Source organism: Osmerus mordax, chromosome 11, assembly GCF_038355195.1.
Source record: "Osmerus mordax isolate fOsmMor3 chromosome 11, fOsmMor3.pri, whole genome shotgun sequence".
NCBI lineage: Eukaryota > Metazoa > Chordata > Actinopteri > Osmeriformes > Osmeridae > Osmerus > Osmerus mordax.
Genome location: NC_090060.1, coordinates 14,190,795 through 14,210,760, shown reverse-complemented (window position 1 = coordinate 14,210,760; position 19,966 = coordinate 14,190,795). Strand labels below are relative to the sequence as shown.

At 47.1% G+C, this 19,966-nt stretch overlaps 1 protein-coding gene across 1 annotated transcript in view; it reads right to left on the bottom strand.

Annotated features, from left to right (window-relative positions):
* igsf9ba (immunoglobulin superfamily, member 9Ba) overlaps positions 1-19,966 on the bottom strand; it is a 39,062-nt gene that overhangs the window by 11,551 nt on the left and 7,545 nt on the right. The window contains exons 2-9 of the mRNA XM_067246421.1: positions 18,923-19,120; positions 13,636-13,782; positions 6,805-6,956; positions 4,596-4,713; positions 2,483-2,624; positions 1,088-1,233; positions 409-551; positions 31-171 (exon numbers count right to left, since the gene is read on the bottom strand). Coding sequence (XP_067102522.1) covers positions 31-171; positions 409-551; positions 1,088-1,233; positions 2,483-2,624; positions 4,596-4,713; positions 6,805-6,956; positions 13,636-13,782; positions 18,923-19,120 — 1,187 coding nt within the window. The remainder of the gene's footprint in view (positions 1-30; positions 172-408; positions 552-1,087; positions 1,234-2,482; positions 2,625-4,595; positions 4,714-6,804; positions 6,957-13,635; positions 13,783-18,922; positions 19,121-19,966) is intronic.

Below are 19,966 nucleotides of genomic sequence, written 5' to 3'. Positions count from 1 at the left end.
TAAGAGAGAAGTCTGACGGGTGTCTGTTACCTTTAGCACCAGAGTGGCAGGGGGGGACTGTCCCATGGTACCAAGGGCGTTGTAAGGCACGCAGGTGTAGGTGCCCAGGGAGTCTTCTGTGGCCTCCGCCACCCGGATGCTTCCGTCTGCCGCCTGGCTCCACCCGGGGTACTACATTAGGGTCGGGAGGAAAAGTGCTGTTTGAAGTACAGTTACACCATCATACTGTGACTACAGTGGTGTTACTGGGGTCAAAGCTGTGGGAGTGAAGGTCGTTTGATCAGACTTTTGCCAAAGCCCCACCCACTACAAACAGACAGAACAGCACAGGGGTACTGAATAATATCCGTCCTAGCATCCCAAACCTCGACTGAGTTTGGGGCTGGTGGCCAGCAAAGGCGGACTGACCTTCTCCACTCTGAGCGGGTAGCCATCTTTCTCCCACTTCACTAACATCACGGGCGGGTTGGCATCCACAGGGCAGCGGATGACCCCAGGCAGTTTCCGAGGAACGTAGATGATGGCGGGCATGTTGATCACCCGGGCGGGGTCTGGGGTTGCAGGGCAGAGTGGGCACAGAAGGAGGTGTGAGGTTTGGCATCGCACAGCAGGAACACACAGCTTATGGTTATATTTTCTTCGACTAAATAGAAGCACAGTCCAAACTGGCATAGTGACATTGAAGCTACCGCTACAGTGTTCTCTTGAGAATCAGAGTGTTACTGAAGGGTTCATTGTAGATAGGCACTGCATTAGCCAATATAAAAGGTAGTATTAATCTCTGATCACCAATTGCCTTTCATGCTGCTATAGTGACCTAAGATACTAGGAGGGAAATAATCACTTCATTATCAGGTGTACTGAGATTCGAATGTCAAAATAATCCAGCAGTACTGAGGCATACTAATCATCCTCTAATTCATCTTTGAGGTCAGAGGAGCTCCGGTGAGATGTGGACCAGCCTCACTAACGACAGTGTGAGACAGCAGGCAGGCTCTGGCATCAGGCTTCTCTACCGCCACTCCACTCTCGTCGCCCTCCTCCCCGCTCCCCGCCCCCGCTGCTACGTTGCCACGGTAACACTCACACTGAACAGTCAGGTGTGCCGAGGCGGATGGCGAGACTCCCAGACTGTTGCTCGGGCTGCAGGTGTATTTCCCGGCATCCTCCGGCTTCACCCGGAAGATGATGAGCGTGCCGTCAATCAGGATGCGTACCCGGAGCTTCAGGTCACTGCCAATAGGAAGCAGACATTTGTCAAACGGGTCATTGTGACACGCACGCACACGGGAGGGAGGAGGGGCACGTCTGCGCAGTTCTGCTGCACGGCCAGCAGAGGACAGCACAGAGTCAGACGGCATGCCAGCTTCAGATGGGCTCCAGAAAGTGGAGCAGTTGTCAGACAAATCCCCTTGTTACCAAAATCACCTCGTGTTTTCTCTCACTGCCACATGAAATGAGGCACCACAAACAGAGGCTTATATTCCCATTGTGTTTTAAACAAATGACCAGCCAATTAGACACTGCGTGGGCACATTTTGAAGATGCCATTTGATGGGAAGTGTGGATTAATTCAATGCTTATGATTCCCTTATATCCTAACGTTCTGTAGCATATTGTATTTTTGAAAGACATTATATTTTCACTGACAAAGAATGCATATTTCTAAAAAAAAGCAAACAACTGTTACATAGAACATGTTCCCTTGCATGTGATGTCTGTATTTGCTCCTCCTGACAAAAAAAGGCTCTGAAAGACTGTCCTCAATATTTTTTCTGTAGTCTTCTTCTTCACCTATTTACATTTAGTCATTTAGCAGACGCTCTTATCCAGAGCGACTTTTATTACACTGGTTTTTACGCTGGTTCGCTGGTACGCTGGTTCTCTGACTGTGTACCAGTGTGTATCTAAATGTGTGTCTGAATGTGTGTCTGAATGTGTGTCTGAGTGTGTCTCTGAGTGTGTGTAGCGTCTCAGTTTGAGGGCTGCTACAGGGAGTCTGGCAGAGCTGCTGGCTACGCTTCAGATCAGCCCCATGTGATGATGACACAAGCACTGAGTCATGTGATGCTGTCATCAGAGCATGCTAACCCGCCTGGCCCACGCCAGACGGCCCCCTGCTGGGACAACTCTAACTGTTTCTGGGGCATCAAGACGCACGCACACACACGCACAAACACACACACACACACACACACAGGATGACAGGAAGGCACGCACACAAATCCAATGAGAGAGAGCATCTGCAAAGACACATGCGCACACACCACACAAACATTCAAGTACATTACAGGAAAGCTGAGGGTGAGAAAAGAAACAAAACAGACAAAAGGAAAAGAGGAACACCTAATCTGGGACTTTAACTATTCATTAGTTAGACCTTTGGACAGTTTGACACACACGTGCAGGCACACATGCTCCTGCACACATCCACACGCTGGACAGTGTTACAGTACAGGACGGATATCGATCATGACTTTACTTCTTGAAGTAGACGTTATCCTCTTCCCAAAACCATGTGTAGGTTAGGTTGCCAGGATACGCCTCGGCTTGGCAGGTGAAGAGTGCATTCTGGGATATGTTTACAGTGATGTTTTCTGGTGGTGTCACAATATACGGTGGGCCTGGGAACATAGAGGAGAAAAAGACGTTGGATTATTACAGTCTGGAGAATATGCTCAATAATTGTTCAGATGAGACATTTGTCATACAATATTGACAAAAATTCATTAGCCTTTAAAAACAAGTGCAGGACAACTTTTGGCTCCTGTTGGAAGCCCACAGCAACCTTTACTTGGCCAAAAAGCGTGTTTCAAAAGAGAACAGGTTTAAAGTTGTGAGACAGCGGACTGCACACGGGAGAAGTAAAAATCAACATTCTTGAAATGTAAAAAATAAGTCTTCTGGTTTATCTCCAAATATACTCTTTCCCCCATGATTCCACCATAATCCCACTCAGGTTCCTTCTGGCCTTCCATACATTCAAGGATATGGACAGGCTACACAGAGGCAGACAGAGCTAATGCTAATGCTAAAGCTGTAATAGGATCCATCTAACGTCTCTACGGCCTGCGATGGGTTACAGTAAGAGGGGAGGTACTGTACTGTAGCACACATCCCAGGCAGGAACAGGGCTTACCAGCTCTTCACATTGGGCATACCCAGAGCCTCAGGGGTGCTCCTGTTTCTCTGTAAATCATTACAAGCCATGAAAGCTAAGCTGTTTTTTATTAGTGGGACCAGCAACAAGCCTCCTGGTTCTTCATCTTGGTATCGTTTACACAAGATTAGAGAGTAGTGAAGGGGGTGGTTGACTCATAACAATAAAAAATAGATCACTAGAGTGAGAGTCATGACTACTTAGCTATCTTACTGTTCCTGCTCAGACAACTTGCCTGGCCCATTTCAACACACACCTTCTGCAGATGGTCCTTCAGCAATTCAGCACGTAGCTCGCAGACATAGACACATTTTGATCATATCAGATCGTATCTCAGATGCATTTATTTAAGAATAGATAAGTGAGAGCTTTATTTTATAATTTTATGTCTCGAAATCTCAAGGTAATTGTGCGTGTGTGAGTGAGAAAGAGAGAGAGGGGGGGAGAGAGGGGGGGGGAGAGAGAGAGGGGGACAGAGAGAGAGAGAGAGAGAGAGAGAGAGAGAGAGAGAGAGAGAGAGAGAGAGAGAGAGAGAGAGAGAGAGAGAGAGAGAGAGAGAGAGAGTGTCTGCATCTACAGCTAAATCCTTGCCTGAAGATGTTACCACACTTTATCCTCCCCAAAGGCACCTGCACACGGACAGAAAAAGATGGCATCTTCACCACACTATCAAACCGACGCCTCCATGAAAGCGTCCGCTCCGCCGGCAGCGCTACACACACCGTTACCTCCTCTCCAGTGCTTGTTGTGAGGGTGAGAGGGAGGCTGAGACAGGCTGGAACTGGAGGCTCGTATTAGGGCTACGTATCTGATCTGTGTCTGCCTGAGAGCTGGGTTAATGGACCGGACAGAGACAGTGATGTTCCCTCAGACAGACAGTGATGGAAACACACACAAACACACTCAGACACGCACACACACAAACATGCACACACAAGGACAAGTATAGGGGAGTATTGACTGTCATGTAGACTTGCCTGTACTCCTCGTAGCATACAATCAGCACATATCCCAAACCTTAATTCACTGCATAGTGAGTAAACTGAAGATATTGCATATCTGTATGAGTGGTTGAAGGATTGTAAGTGTGCAGCTTGTAATAAGAGTGAACACAGTCCACTGTGCGTGTGAAATTCATATCTCTCTCATATCTCCCTGGAAGATACCGGATTCAGTCCACCAGGACCATGATAATTCATTAAGCTCTCCTACAGTTATCCTACTGTGGTAGTGGCCATGCAGTACCATTCTATCACAGCTGCACACCGCGTCAAGACATCCAACGTCTGTGTCATTACTGGCGGCCATTTTGTACTGATAACTACCTACTATGTACCTCCCCAAACAAGTCTGACACAGTTTAAGCATATGGGGGTCCGAGCTTGATGCCATGGCTGAATTAAGAGAGTTCATTCAAATCCCCCCCAGTGATCACCTTGGACGAGCAGGCGCGTGGTGTGCAGCACCTCCCCCTGGTCGCTGTAGGCCCTGCAGGTGTACGCTCCTCTGTCCTCGCGTGTGATCCCCAAGATGGTCAAGCTGCCATCGTGCACCTGCAGCCGTGCAACAACCACACAGCAACAAAGATGATCAGGTATAATCTCTCACACAAACTTGAAATATAATCACATTATTATAAGAGCGTCTGCTAAATGAGGTACAGTATATACACGGTTTAGTACAGGCTATATTTGGTATTTGAATAGGTACGAGGGTGTGCTGGAAGTATCAATGTAACAAACATTAACCAACACTGACGCCATCAATGTGTTGTTTTCTAATTAACTTTGAATCTGATGTGCAGCTAATCTCTCCATGCGGTAACCCTGGAAACGTACTGCTGTGAATGTCTTCATCCAGCCAATGCATGTGCATTGTCAAGAACCAAGAAGCAGTGGAGAAACACATGACCCCCCCCCCCCCCCCCCCCCCCAAAACTCCTACATTATTCAGAAGGTTGCTGGGTTCAGTCCAGTCAAGTCACACACAGCTGTCGTCTGTCTGTCCAGACTAGAGACGGAGGGGTCTAGGAAACCTGGAGCATTACAACAGTTCACCCGTCCATCTAACAGCAAAGAGAGCAGAACAGCTCCAGACTCATCCACAGCACAGCTCCTGCCTCGGGTCGAGCAGGTCGGGGAACTCTAGCAGTGATCCCCCCCTGCTTGTGACATGACTAAAGCGCCACCCTCCGCTACTGCAGCTTTGTGTGTGCAAGACCTTAAGGCACAGACAGGACACAGGAAGCAAAACTATATTTAACATAGTGTGACAGTCATTAGGGAGTTGCTCAAAAGTAATACGATATGAGCCCGAAGGAGGTGTTAATGTGAGATCAGTAAGAAGAGGATGAGCGCAAGAAAAAGGAGAAGAAAGAGAAAGGAGGAGGAGTCGGCGCAAGGGGAGGAAGAGGGGGAGTGGAGGAGAAAGAGGAGGAAGAGGTTTCCTTCTACCACATGTGCTGTAGAAGTATCTGAGAGCAGGCTAAGCTCCCCTGCAGCAGGGGGGTCGGAGTTGTGGAGCATGATTCCCCCTCCCCCGTCTATGGAGCCCAGTGTGAGGCTCAGCAAACAGGACATCTGATTTCTTACCAGATAGTGATTCTTTACAGTTTTACAGGTTTGGTTTGGTTTGGTTGAGTTAAATCCGTTTTATTGTATTAAAAAAATTATGATAATGTTTGTATTTAGAAATATAAACCTAATCTTTTTGGGGGGATAAGCCAGCAGATCATAAATGCAGTACACATTATCTGCTTCCTAGCATTTGGTTTGCAGTAGATATTAATTTTCAGTCTAACATTCATATTAAGAGTAATGTAATATTGATGCAGCAGGAGGGGATAAATAATGCATATGGACGTCCTGCTATCGTTTACTAAGACCAGCGTGTTAAAGCCCAGGGCTGCACAGTTCTGACCTTTTGAATAGACTGTGGTGTGTGTGTGCATATGCATGTGTATGTGTGTGTTGGGGGGAATCATTGAGCGAGAAAAGGGTGTGAGACAAGGATGAGAGACGGAAGGAAGAGAGGGAGGGATGGGAGGGAGGGAGGGAATGTGGGGGAGACATGACAGTTGGGTGATTGACAGACTACGGCGCTGGGCCGAGACACACTGTCACTTCCCGTTCATCTCACAGCAGCTCCAAATGTTAGGTACAGCCTACAGCGGGCTGAGGGACCTAGACTCTCTGCACACAGAGAAGTGGGGGCTTAGTAGTTGAGGTGGTGGAGGGGTGCTGGTGGGGGGGGGGGGTTGAGAATCCCTTCTAGATAAGTGGAACACAAACGTAGAACATAACACATGTAGGAAGGGTTGCAACCTGATATGCTTCACTGGTTGCCCTCCTCTGGGACTTCCCTCTGCATTGGCCTTCTGAAGTCTGACTGACACTCCACTGGCCAATTACAAAGCAACTCACTGTCATGCCCAGGATGACCTGTTAGACAGCACACTGATATAGTCTGACCTTCCCAAGTAACCAAATACCAAAGTCTTGGCCGTGAAACAGACTCCGCTAATGTGCTTTAACCTCACCTGAATAAAATACAGGATCAGTTATTTGACATATTATTCAAAACAAACCCAAGCAGTAACTCTTCACTGGTGATACTGGGTACTTGCTGTTAGCGTTTTGTCTTACCGTATATTTTGCATTTGTGGCTAGCTCCTCCCCTTCCCTCAGCCAGCTGATCATTGGTTTAGGGTTTCCCTGGGCGGAGCAGCTGAGAAGGGTACTGCCCCCCTCTTTGGCCTCCACATACTGTGGAGGCGTGGCTGTAAAAGTGGGAGGGGCTGTGGGGAAAGAAAATAATAGTCATCATATATTTCAGAATCAAGACAGTGAGCCAGGCTAGTTTGATGCGAAACAGCTTCTTTTCAGCATGAGGGTTTCTACCTCGAGCTGTGACCTATTTCTGTCCATGAATCCATTGAAGAGTCTCGCCACCATCAAACGGAATATAACACTTCATTGCATGATTCCATTAAAGCTAACTGCACAGATGTTCCGGTTCCCTGCTAATATTCACATAGGTTCACTTCACCATCTATTTTTAGGGAAATAAACGCCTGTTCAGCAGGTCTCCTGAGCCAGAAGTTCTCTTTTGTTCAAGGTAATTTCCTGATAACAAACAGCAGCATTGTGCTGCACTTCAGAGAAAGGGATCAGACTGGATCCAAGTGGGTCAAGGCTGGCCGATGGGAGTCCTGCCCTGCTCTTAACTAAACACACACTCACACAGACACACACACCTGGCGCAGAGTAAACAAACACACCAATTAGCATCTCTAGACATCTGCCCATACACCCTGCCCACCTTCCTTCCATCTCTCATATCCAAGCACACAGCAAAGGAAGCTAGTAAAGTACACAGCTGACGATTACCTCAGGTGCTATCATAATAGAGCGTTGCTACTCTCTCAGCAGGCTGTGGATAGCAATGTTATAATCACTGTTGTGATGGCGTCATATTGATAAATAATGTGCTAAGAGGATACGATACGCTGCACTGGAGATAAACAGGAAGTGACATCAGCATACAGCGAGGAGATTGGTCACCAGGGGAGTTCATTCCCGCCATCTGGTACAACATGTTAGCACACAGGGTGTCATCATAGAGGGAACTTGGGAGATGTTCTACTGAAGTTGAGCAGTACGTTCTCGCCCTACTTAACGCAGATCCTCTTCATTTTCACCTCTCCTTTATTCCTGGGTTCATAAACCAGCGTGTTCACACCCCAACCCTCCACAAACCCTCCCTTTCCTTACCACCCAACCCACTCCATCCACACCACCCTTCTACACCACAGCAGATGGCCTATAGCAGCCATTCGCGACCTTTTCCACTTTGCAGCCCACTTGCATAGCTCAAATATTTGTGCCGCCACCCAACACATCCGTTCACTTAATTTGCCTTTATCACACGTTTAACACCACGGGAGCCAAACAGTTTGCTTTAAAGGTCAAATTTATTTGAGAGATCAAGGAAGACAACACGTCCATCAGCGCCACAGTAAGCACATATTGTAAAGAGAGGTAACCTGTAACTACTACGGCCAGGTCTAGAACTTCCGGTGAAGTTAGAAACGTGAATTTTAATAACCAGAACAGGTTACTTTAACCCTGCTATTACTCGGATTCTTGCTTTTTTTCATTGATGATAACAGGTCGCCCTCACAGAGATCTCTCTCTTTTCCAGATGTTGGTTAGAAACTGAGAAAGACATTACATTATCTATAGGGATCAATTATTTATGTGAGTTAACATTAACGACTAGCAAGCAAGCTGACAGATAATTGAGAATTGAAAATTGTTAGCTCTAGCTAGCTAGCCTAGCTAACGTTACTGCTCAAATCCTAGATAGTTAGAGCTAGCCTAGCTAGCTACTCTTAGTGTGTGAAGATAAACCTTACCTTCGTAATTGTCGATGTAGCTCGAAATTTACAATTTGCCCTAACTTTTCCCTTTTGCTTGAAGGGCAGCAACATATAATCCTATGTTCATCGTTAATTATCATTTTGGGAAGACAACCCTAACTCCTGTAAAAAAACGCAATTTTGTGTTAGTGTTAACTAACGTAACTGCTCGCTACCGGAAGTTGTTGACCTGTACAATTTGCGGAAGTGATGCATGCATAGTGGATTGCAGTGGGCGTATGCGGGCGTATGCATAGACATATACATGTTTATGGGCGCATGCAAGTGAAGACAGAAATGTCAGTTGCTCTTTTGTCAACGTGCCAAGCGTAACTATTTTGGCGTTTCGGTAATGATGAATTGAAGGCAAAATGTCATTTTTAAATTAGTAAGAATTGTAATAATCATTTACCAACAGTATATATAAATATCTAACACATTTAAAAGGCATTGTATACTTAATATTGACATTTATACACCACCAAATTTGTTGGTTTTGAATTCACCAAATGTTCTTTTTTTTTGGCCTCAAATTTTTTGCATCAGAATTTCACCAATCGAATTTGAGCAGCCAAAATTTTGTTATATTCTATTTATTTATTTTTGGGGGGGGGATCTGAATTTAACTGTTCATACTTGAGCAACCTGAATTTCTGAACCTTGATTTCGTTTGTTTTTTTTTACACTGAAATAAATTAATATTTCAATTTTGAAGTGTTGAATTCAGAACCAACAAATTCAGTGGTGTTCAAATTTCAATAATAAGTATTCAATGCCTTTGTAAAATTAAAAACATTATGTCACTGATTTGCTTCCATACAGAGCACACAGGTTGGGAATTGCTGGCCTATAGAGTACAGTACATTGTCCAAGCCAAAGTATCACACTTTGTGTTCTCTTCCATGTTCTGTCCCTCTTTCTGGCTTCATCACTCCATCCCTTTCTCCACATCTCCTTTATTCGCAGGAAGACTTCCTCAGGGATACACACTCTTTTTTGATATTGTTGATTTTTTAAACTTTTTTCCCCAATGTGAACAGTTACAGAACCAATGAGAAGGAGAGAGGTAGCAATAAAAAGAAAGATGGCAGAGAGGGAGAAAGATGTATCCCTAAGGATTATTTAGGAGAGGATGATAAATCATGATGGGGAACAGCATACATTGGGCTGTTTGCTGTACTTCCACAATCCTGCAATAATTTTCCCTCAAGGCAACAAGATCCCTTTAAGACTATTAGTTCCTGAAGCTACTATAATACACACATATACACACACAGAAACTCTTGCTTACTTTTATGTTATTCGTTCTCTCCCTGCAAAAGCCTCTAATTACCACTAAGAGGAGGGGAGGGGAGGGGAGGGGAGGGGAGGGGAGGGGAGGGGAGGGGAGAGGAGAGGAGGGGAGAGACTCCCCAGTGACTCCCCAGTCAACACTGTGGAGTCCTTCCGCTTCCTGGGCACTATCCTCTCCCAGGACCTCAAGTGGGAACTGAACATCAGCTCCCTCACCAAGAAAGCACAACAGAGGATGTACTTCCTTCGGCAGCTGAAGAAGTTCAACCTGCCAAAGACAATGATGGTGCACTTCTACTCAGCCATCATTGAGTCCATCCTCACCTCCTCCATCACCGTCTGGTACGCTGCTGCCACTGCCAAGGACAAAAGCAGACTGCAGCGTATCATCCGTACTGCTGAGAAGGTGATTGGCTGCAATCTGCCTACCCTCGAGGACCTGCACACCTCGAGGACCCTGAGGCGAGCGAGGAAGATTGTGGCCGACTCCTCCCACCCTGGACACTCCCTGTTTCAGTCACTCCCCTCTGGCAGAAGGCTGCGGTCTATCAGGACCAATACCTCACGCCACAAAAACAGTTTCTTCCCCTCTGCTGTTGGCCTCTTCAACAAGGCCAAGGGACCACACTGACTCAAATGACTTATTGCTTAAAACACTCTGCTTTTGCACTGCACCACAACATGGTATCTTGTACATTTGTATTTTTTGTAATATTTGTATTTTTATATTGTAATTTACGGCAACTTATATTTATTCCACTTAGTACTGCTAGTCTATGTACCCTTAGTATAGTTAGTCCACATATTTAAATTTTAGGTATATGTTTATTGTATGCACCTTCCTGCCAAAGCAAATTCCTTGTCTGTGCAAACTTTCATGGCGAATAAATCCCTTTCTGATTCTGATTCTGATTCTGAGAGGAGGGGAAGGGAGGGGAGAGGAGGGAAGAGGAGAGGAGAAGAGGGGAGAGGAGAAGAGGGGAGGGGAGAGGAGGGGCGAGGAGGGGAGTGGAGGGGAGGGGAGGGGAGGGGAGGGGAGGGGAGGGGAGGGGAGGGGAGGGGAGGGGAGGGGAGGGGAGGGGAGGGGAGGGGAGGGGAGATGAGATGAGATGAGAGGAGAGGAGAGGAGGGGAGGGGAGGGGAGGGGAGGGAAGAGGAGAGGAGAGGAGAGGAGAGGAGAGGAGAGGAGAGGAGGGGAGAGGAGAGGAGAGGAGAGGAGGGGAGGGGCGAGGAGAGGAGAGGAGAGGAGAGGAGAGGAGGGGAGAGGAGAGGAGAGGAGAGGAGAGGATAGGAGAGGAGGGGAGGGGAGAGGAGAGGAGAGGAGAGGAGAGGAGGGGAGAGGAGAGGAGAGGAGAGGAGAGGAGAGGAGAGGAGAGGAGAGGAGAGGAGGGGAGAGGAGGGGAGGGGAGGGGAGAGGAGGGGAGGGGAGATTAGATGAGAGGGCAGAACAGTGGCCTCACTTTCTTTTGGACACAAGGCCTTGCCATCTGACACCTGCCACTGAGTAGGCATGAATTCACTCTCTGCTTGGCAGGAAGTGAAGGCCAGCAAACAGGAACTCAGAGCAGGAGTGTATGCTAATTCCACCGGCCAAAGGAAATGGCTGCCCTTATTGTCTGTGTTGCTGCAGAGCAGGGGAGCACCTGCCTCCCTTACAGAGAGCCTTTTAGGAGACAGCAGTGACATGTCTGAATGTCAATTGAAGACACAGATGTCTGAAAACAGACAACACTTTAATGTTGCTGGTCATGCCGGCTAATAGCTTGGCTTAAGACACAGATAGTCTTTGATTTGTAAATAAAATGTATTGTACACTACCAATTTGCATTTACCCTGCAACAAGATGTTTCAATTGGACAAGGTATACAAGACACTGTATATGGAGTAGAATAAACATCTTTTGAGGGAGAAAGAGGGGGAAACAGAGAGAATGAGGGGGAAATAGAAAGCGTTAGAGGGAGAGAAGTGAATAGGCTGAGCGTGAACACTGATGCTACAAAGAAACAGTGTGTCCGCACAGGAGGCCATTCAAACACACACAAAAACACACACACACACACACACACAGATGTTCACACACTCCCACCCCCTTGAGGCACCGCAGGTGACACTCTCTGGCAGAGGCACAGTGAGTTTAACCCAGCAGACAGAGAACTCATTTAACAACAGCCAAATACACACACACCCCATTACACATGCATTCATGAGCACACTAACATGCACACACACGAAAATACTGACACAAGCACGTACCCTTACATCATGGAAAAGACAGAAAAACACAGAAAAATTGGGTCCACAGTGGGCAGATGGCTACTTTGCACAAACATGCAAAAGCAGCTGAAGCCTAAAGTTCGTACTTGCGTTTATATACCACTGTGAACGTATATGTCCATAGTAGAATACACACGCAACTTGGGCTTCATAGGTGCAGTACAGACGTGTCTTATGCATTGTGAAACAAGCAGTACGCATGCGAAGAGCTAGATTAGAATATGTATGAGCTTCACACTGTGAGCTTAGGTTCACAGACCAAAAATACACTCAAAGTGTGAAGGAACCTGACAGTGTACTGCTGCAAACTGTCGTACCAACAATGTTTTCACACTCTGTGAAGTGTCTCTTTGCAAGTGCACTGATTTAATCTCTTAAAAATGTCATTCAAACACACACTATATCTGACCGTAACATTTAAATGCACTGGAAAATAATGATCTAGCAAGGCAGGAGAAGGATAAGTGGGAGAAGCACAGGAGAGCCCTAGATAATTACCATGTACATATTTCCTTGTTGCAGGTACTGTGGATTTCAGTGTGCCTGCATATGGAGCTGAATAAATGGCTGAACTATATCTGCACTCATCCTGAATGAATGTTCCCATCAAAACTTGATTAGAGGGATTCCCAGTATACTCCATTTCTCAAGCTTTGTTGTATTGTGTCTTTTGATGTTAGCAAACAATATAAAGGCACACATCACACAGGATTGGCTAGCACACTGGTGCTGTTTCTTGGGAAATGCAAAGGTGCAGATTTCTTTCCCCACAGTCATCAGTTTGATAGCTCCAAGATTTTCCAAGCTGTTCCCAGGCTGGATTGCCCCAAGCAGGCCACAATCAATGTCTTTCTCACCAGTATCTCATCCCTTTACCCCAGGCCACCTGAAGAGTAGTCTGACATCATCAAAAATAATGGTGAATGACAAATACCTTTGATAAATGTATCAGTTTAAAAACAAACACGCAATGGGAATATGTGATGATGGATGGTAGAAGAGAAAATCAAATGAAAATTAGGAGAAACACAATCTACATCAAACATATTCCAAATAGCATTTCAAACAATCAATCAAAGACAAACAGTGACCAACTGGCAGTGAATCTTGACATGAATGTATCAGACAGTCAAACAGTCTCTTTCTCTGGCTGGCAAGTATGATTTGTATCTCCAGAAAATATGTGCTCAGACATCTTGAGAATATGGTGTGGATAAAACGTATATAAACGAATGAAAACTCGCAATGAAACCTTGGTGGTCGTCTAGCAACTACAACTGGGCCATAAATCACCATGGTGCACCACTCTGACAAGAGTGCATTACAGAAACGATCCTTTCTACACATTCAGTTCGTAACCCTTATACCACTGAATCACCCAATCCATCCATATACTGTACGTGGCTCCTGCTAGGAGGGAGGCTGAGGGGATAGTGGGGGCTGACTTGGCCGGGGGGGGGGGGGGGGGGGGGTTCGGTTGATGACTCACCATTGACCGTGAGGTGCACCCAGCTGCCATTGTGGAAGGTGTCATACTGCTGCTCCAGCATCAGGACCCGGCACTCGTACCAGCCCTGGTCCTCAGGGTGCACAGGGACAATCTGCAGGGACGCCTTCCCATGAAGACTGGCTCGACCTGAGGAGGAGACAGAGCGGGGCAGGGGTTCAGAACCTAGGACCAACACCCGGAGGCGACACCATCACAGATAGCGCTCAAACCGTCAGTCTATTCTAAAAAGGTAAGCCCGTTCTATAGTTCTTGACTGACAGCGCCAAGGGTAAGCTTATGCTGCATAACTCAATCACAAGAAAACCTACATGTTATCCACAGCTTCCTCTATGACACACTGTTATTCTCCAGTACAGCACTGCTACATTACAGACCAGATTTAAACACACGTACACACACGCACACACACATCTTCACCCAAACATACTGTGGTTTTAGCACCCAGGCCTGGATGATTAATCCTTTGAGTCAATGAGCAGGTTGGTCTCACAAAGCCGAGGGATCACGCTGTGCACAATCCATGTTTTTTTCAACTTCAATCATACACATAACTTAAATAAAACAGGGTGGCAACTGCCATGGATCAAGGTCAAAGGCATTTTACTTGGCCCAAAATGAAAATGATTGCATTTGAATTTGAGCGGTTTCCCAATCCATACTACTTCACAACCTCTCACAATAAACAAATTACCGTCCGTCCCTGGCCTAGCTACAGCTGCCTGCCAACATCAGGATTAATGGAGCACATTACCTGGGAGGCGATCACTCCCAGTCTCCAGCTAGCTTCTACTGTCTGATGAAGCACATAGGACTGAAATAGGAAAGCACTCAGTGTCAATAAGCCCAAAAAAGGCTGCCTTTTCTTTTAAAGCTCAAAGAGATAAATTGGGATTGCAAAAGGAAGGAAGTCAGGAGGGATGGCTGAAGTGAAGGAGAGCAGGTGGGCACGTTGAAAACCTTCGCTGCTAAACTGTCTGTCTCACAGCTTCTAAAGCCTAGCACTCAGTCAGTCACTCAGTCAGTCAGCCAGTCATTCACACAGCCACTCACTTAGTCACATGACGAGTTTTGAGAGTGGAACTCCAACTGCTTCTTTGCCTGAGGAGAACGCAGGCCTTTTTCACCCAAGCGTAGAGGTACTGTTAGTACCAAGCATAGAGGCCTCTCACACTGTTAGCACCACTGCCTGTTACAGTAGTTCAACTGGAGCGTCAGGCAGGGGCGTAGCCACGTGGTGGCCGGGTGGGCCACGGCAACCATTGGTCAGATAATGGCCACCGACCCGCCCCCCCCCCCCCCCCAACTTCACAAAAAAACGCTCCTGAACAGATATGGTATAAAGCTGAAAAAATTTTATAAAATAATTTTTTTTATGAAGTCGTCTTATATTGTCATTTGTCACTTACGCTACCAGCCCCATATTCGCAACATGTTGGGCCACGCCCCCATCAAGTGTGCGGTGATCTGAGTGATGCAGTGTGTGAGTTTTAAAATAGTAGTTTTTGACAATCAAGTGCCACCCCAAATAAGACTGGCCAGAGCTGGCCCCCCCAGAAATAATGTCCTGGCTATGCCCCTGGCGTCAGGTATAGATGTTCCCAGCCATGCATATAGATCCCATAGACAACCTAGCCCCTGGCCGGCTGGAATACCTGGGAAAGAAAACTACAGTTTTTACGCATTTTATTAACTTTTTTGTTGTGAGCAGAAAATCGATGAGGATAACGGGAAAAGGGAAGAGAGGGGACTGCAGTCTTGCAGTAAAAAGTCAGGTCTATTTCTGCCCAGGTGATGAAGTGCAGAGAGAGGTGGGAGGTGGCGTGAAGGTTAGGCATCGACCTCAACGCTTATCTGTCAGTGAACGAGGGGCGTGCGGTAAACAGAGCTAACAGCACTGTGTCCATGTCAGAGCACTTCCTCTGGAGCAGCGGACTGAACACTACACGTCAACACTGGCAACAGTAACACAGAACTCACGCATGAGCTACAATGTCTCCAAAAGCAGCACTTATGGAAGCCACAGTCTAATTTCTCGTCCATACAGTAATAACCACTGTCCCGTTGCAGGATATTACCTTAATCTGATTAAGGATGAAATGGAAGAAGATGGTAGATGATTGGAAGCCCGTTTGCTCAATAATTGAGAGGACATAGAATAAAACTTCATAACCACATATCGTAAATGAATTATTGATGGCCTCCTTGCTTGAGTGGGTGTACAAATACATGTTTTTACGTTTCCATATTACCGCGGGGCACATTGACAAACAGCCTCTGTCTAACGGACAACAGCTAGAAGAGTAATACTCCATTACATACTACAAAAGTCTGTCGTAAAATGTGCATAGTTCTGTTGACACCTTGAACCCTCTCAGCACAGAGAGATACAAGAGATGACTGGCATGTTACTGTGAAACCCAAACCCTCTGCTATTGTTGTCCTGAACAGTATTGGAGCGTCAGACATCTAGTTTTAGCTAAGCACAGTAAATGTACTGTCTCTTAGAAATACATTGACAGAGGAATGATAGTACATTTACTCCTTTTGCTTGAACAAATTATTTAGTGGTTAAGAGATGAGAAATCATGAAAATTGTGTGTGAGTGTGTCTGCGCGTGTGTGTCTGAGAGAGCTGGAGAGGGAAAATAAAGAGACACTGAACGAGAGAGAGAGAGAGAGAGAGAGAGAGAGAGAGAGAGAGAGAGAGAGAGAGAGAGAGAGAGAGAGAGAGAGAGAGAGAGAGAGAGAGAGAGAGAGAGAGAGAGAGAGAGAGAGAAAGAAAGAGAGAGAGAGAGAGAGAGATAACCTCTTCAAACCTCTCCTCCAGGTCAACACCATGCATGGAGACCATGTATGGGTAGCATGGCGTGAAGCGCATGCCATAGTTACAGCCATTATTACACTGTCACAGAGCTAACATCTAACACGGTGTACCCAGAATGCACTGCGATCGGAGGGATGAAGATCCCCCAGCACACCCAAGCATCTGCTGCTTCCTGCTAATCCCACAGCCCTGGACCCTGGTCCACATGGCACAGGCTCCCTACAGCCGTCAGTGAACGCTGAGGGACATATGATGGGACTGTCTGTTAGCAGGTACCATGTGTCCTGCCGTCATTCAGAACACCTCATCAAGCGTCAGGAAAGCTCCGCTACACCAAGTAAATGGTTCAACAAACAGTCCCCTTGTGTGCGTCACTAACACCTACACATTGCATGGAGTTAGATTAACTGAAGTTCGGGAGGAAGATGGCGCACCAAGACTCCTCCTTCGCTCCATTCAACTCATACGCATCAGCCCAGTTAAAGCACGGAGGAATGCGACTGAACCAAACTCCACGTTTTCAATTACGAGTTCTGTATAAAGTCTCTCCTGTTCCTCTGGTCCTTGTGCTAGGATGTTATCGTCACCCTCCCACCCTTCCCCTTCTTCTCTGCTTCCCCCTGTCGTCTCTCCAGGCTTCCCGGGGGATCTGCTTGAGCTGCTGCTCGGCCGTGACCCACTAGGACTCTCCGCCACAAGTTCAATGCCTGGTAAATATGCATGTACCCTTCATTCGTTCCTGTGCATCGCAGTAATCACACTCTCGTCCCCTCAGGACCCCAGGCCTGGCTCTGCTACCGGCCTCCACCAACCGCATCAGGCTTGACTCTGCTACCGGCCTCCACCAACCACATCAGGCTTGACTCTGCTACCGGCCTCCACCAACCACATCAGGCTTGACTCTGCTACCGGCCTCCACCAACCACATCAGGCTTGACTCTGCTACCAGCCTCCACCAACCACATCAGGCTTGACTCTGCTACCAGCCTCTACCAAACTGCATTATGCTTGGCTCTGCTACCAGCCTCCACCAACCACATCAGGCTTGACTCTGCTACCAGCCTCTACCAAACTGCATTAGGCTTGGCTCTGCTACCAGCCTCTACCAAACTGCATCAGGCTCGGCTCTGCTACTAGCCTCTACCAAACTGCATCAGGCTCGGCTCTGCTACCAGCCTCTACCAAACTGCATCAGGCTCGGCTCTGCTACCAGCCTTTACCAAACTGCATCAGGCTCGGCTCTGCTACCAGCCTCCTCCACTAATCGGGCTGGGCTCTGCTACCAGCCCTGCTTCAATAAAAACATATCATTATTCAATCGCTGGTGTGTTACTGAACTCGTGAAATGCAGCTATACGTCCTTTGTGCCTATGGAATTTAATGCCTGCATTCCACATTCTTATTGTACTGTGCTGTGTGTGTGTGTGTGTGTGTGTCAGGGGAGTGTGTGGGTGAGTGTGGGGAGTACAGTCTAGCAGCATACTGCTGATAGGGGGATATTTCACTCCACGCTCTCAGCCTCAGCAGATGTATGGTGATTAAGTCTCAGGCACTGGTCTTCCATTGGCCCTGAACACTCGGTATGGAGGGAACAGCAGGTAAAGCTTCTACTAAAAGGAGGCAGTCTGAGCGACCCAGCCGTCACATGGGTCCCTGCTCCCGAGGACGGGGAGCACATAAAGACCACTGTGTGTGTCAGGAGCCACGCTTGAGGGCAAAACATCCCGCCTTAAACTCGCCGCCGCAGGGGAAAAAAGAGACCCAGGATCAGATTAAAATGAAAGGTTTACTTCTGTGCATCACTTCCCATTGCATAGGATTGGTCCCGAGTAGGTACGTAGCACATTAACGTTGCAATACATCAAAGTTAACGCAGTTTAACCAAAAACATAAACTGATCTGTGCCCGCAGAATTCCATGTCCGCGCGGTCTTCTATGCTTGCTATTATAGCCACTGCAGCTCACAAACATAAGTCCAGGCCCACAGAAAGTCATAACTGAGGTAGGCCAATAGGCTGAGAAAACATTACGAAAGTAAGACTTAGTAAGTAAGTAAGTAAGACTTTATTTATATAGCACTTTTCATACAAGAATTGCAGCTCAAAGTGCTTTACATAAAATCAACAAAATAGCCGCACTCTATCTGCGGTCTCTCGAATCAAAAAAATCAACTGAAAGTAAAGAAAGTTTCTAAATAATGGGCCAACTGATCATCTTATTTGCACTCAAACAAAATAACAACATGAGTATAACATGAAGCTCAAAAAACAGTATTTGTGTATTAGTTATTCCGAAAAAAAATTGGCTTGCATTAACTATCGATGTCCCTACCAAAGCTGATGTCAAACTTACGTCCCTGAACTGTCCATATAATAAGTAGAGGCCTGTGCCCCAGTAGAGCTTTATGTCTAGTAAGGCGCCTGGGAGGGTAGAGAGCTCCTACCTGTGTACTCCGGGTCCACATGAGGAGGGTAGAAGCGGAAGTTGATGAACAAGGGGATTGGCACTCCAAACTTGAACCACTCCACCACGTAGGGGGGTTGCTGGCCGTCCAGGGGAGGGGACACGTCACATCCTAGAATCACGCTCTCTCCAGCTCGCGCCGTCACAAAACGGGGCTCTTCTCTCACACCGTGGGCACCTGGAGGGGGGGGGGGGGGGGGGGGGGGAGACAGGAGATCAGCCACAGTGATATTAGTGTAGTTTCATAGACGATACACCAAGAAAGGGGGAGGCGGAGGATAAGGGTTTTACTACAGTACGCTGACACACTGACATTCTGCTGAGCAAGCTTTGAAACCACACAGCAGTACAGTCCAGAAACTAGGCCCAAGGTGTGGTGCTCAACGCTTCTCCCTTTCTACATCCTCCTTTCTGCCGTAAAACTACCACAGTTGCTCTTTACTGGTGGTGTCTCCTGGTGAATGTGGTATGTCCAACTGTGGTGTAGCAGATTGTACACAAGCTGGCCAGAAGGCTCCATTGATCAAAGCTGGCTCCTGCTCAGATGAGCTTTACTATGAGTGCCACGGTAACCACGGAACCAGCCCTGGCGTTTTGCCACGGATCTCCAGGCACGCTGCCGAGCGCTGACCTATTGGACGGCTGAAAGGTCAGCGTACCTGCCTCAGCAGAACCCTCACTCTGGGAATGGATTTTCTGCGGCTGCCTCCCCCGCTCTCATTGAGCCTGGATCTCCTCCCCCGTCAGAGCAACATGGCTGCCTGCCTTCACCCACGGGGAAAATCGCTTTGGGGATCAAGAGACATGCTGACGGTTCACTCTCCAGTAACACCAGCTGAATAACTTAGCACTTTCATTAACAGAATGATTTGCATTATCAAGGCAAATTTTTCCAGGAAGTACATCTTCCATGTACTGGAGTCTTCCTGCAGCCTTCACCTCAGGAAGAAGGTAGCAGTATTCAAATGCTCCATCTCCATGGAAGCTACATCAACTCCTCTGCTTTTCACCAGTGTTACTACCA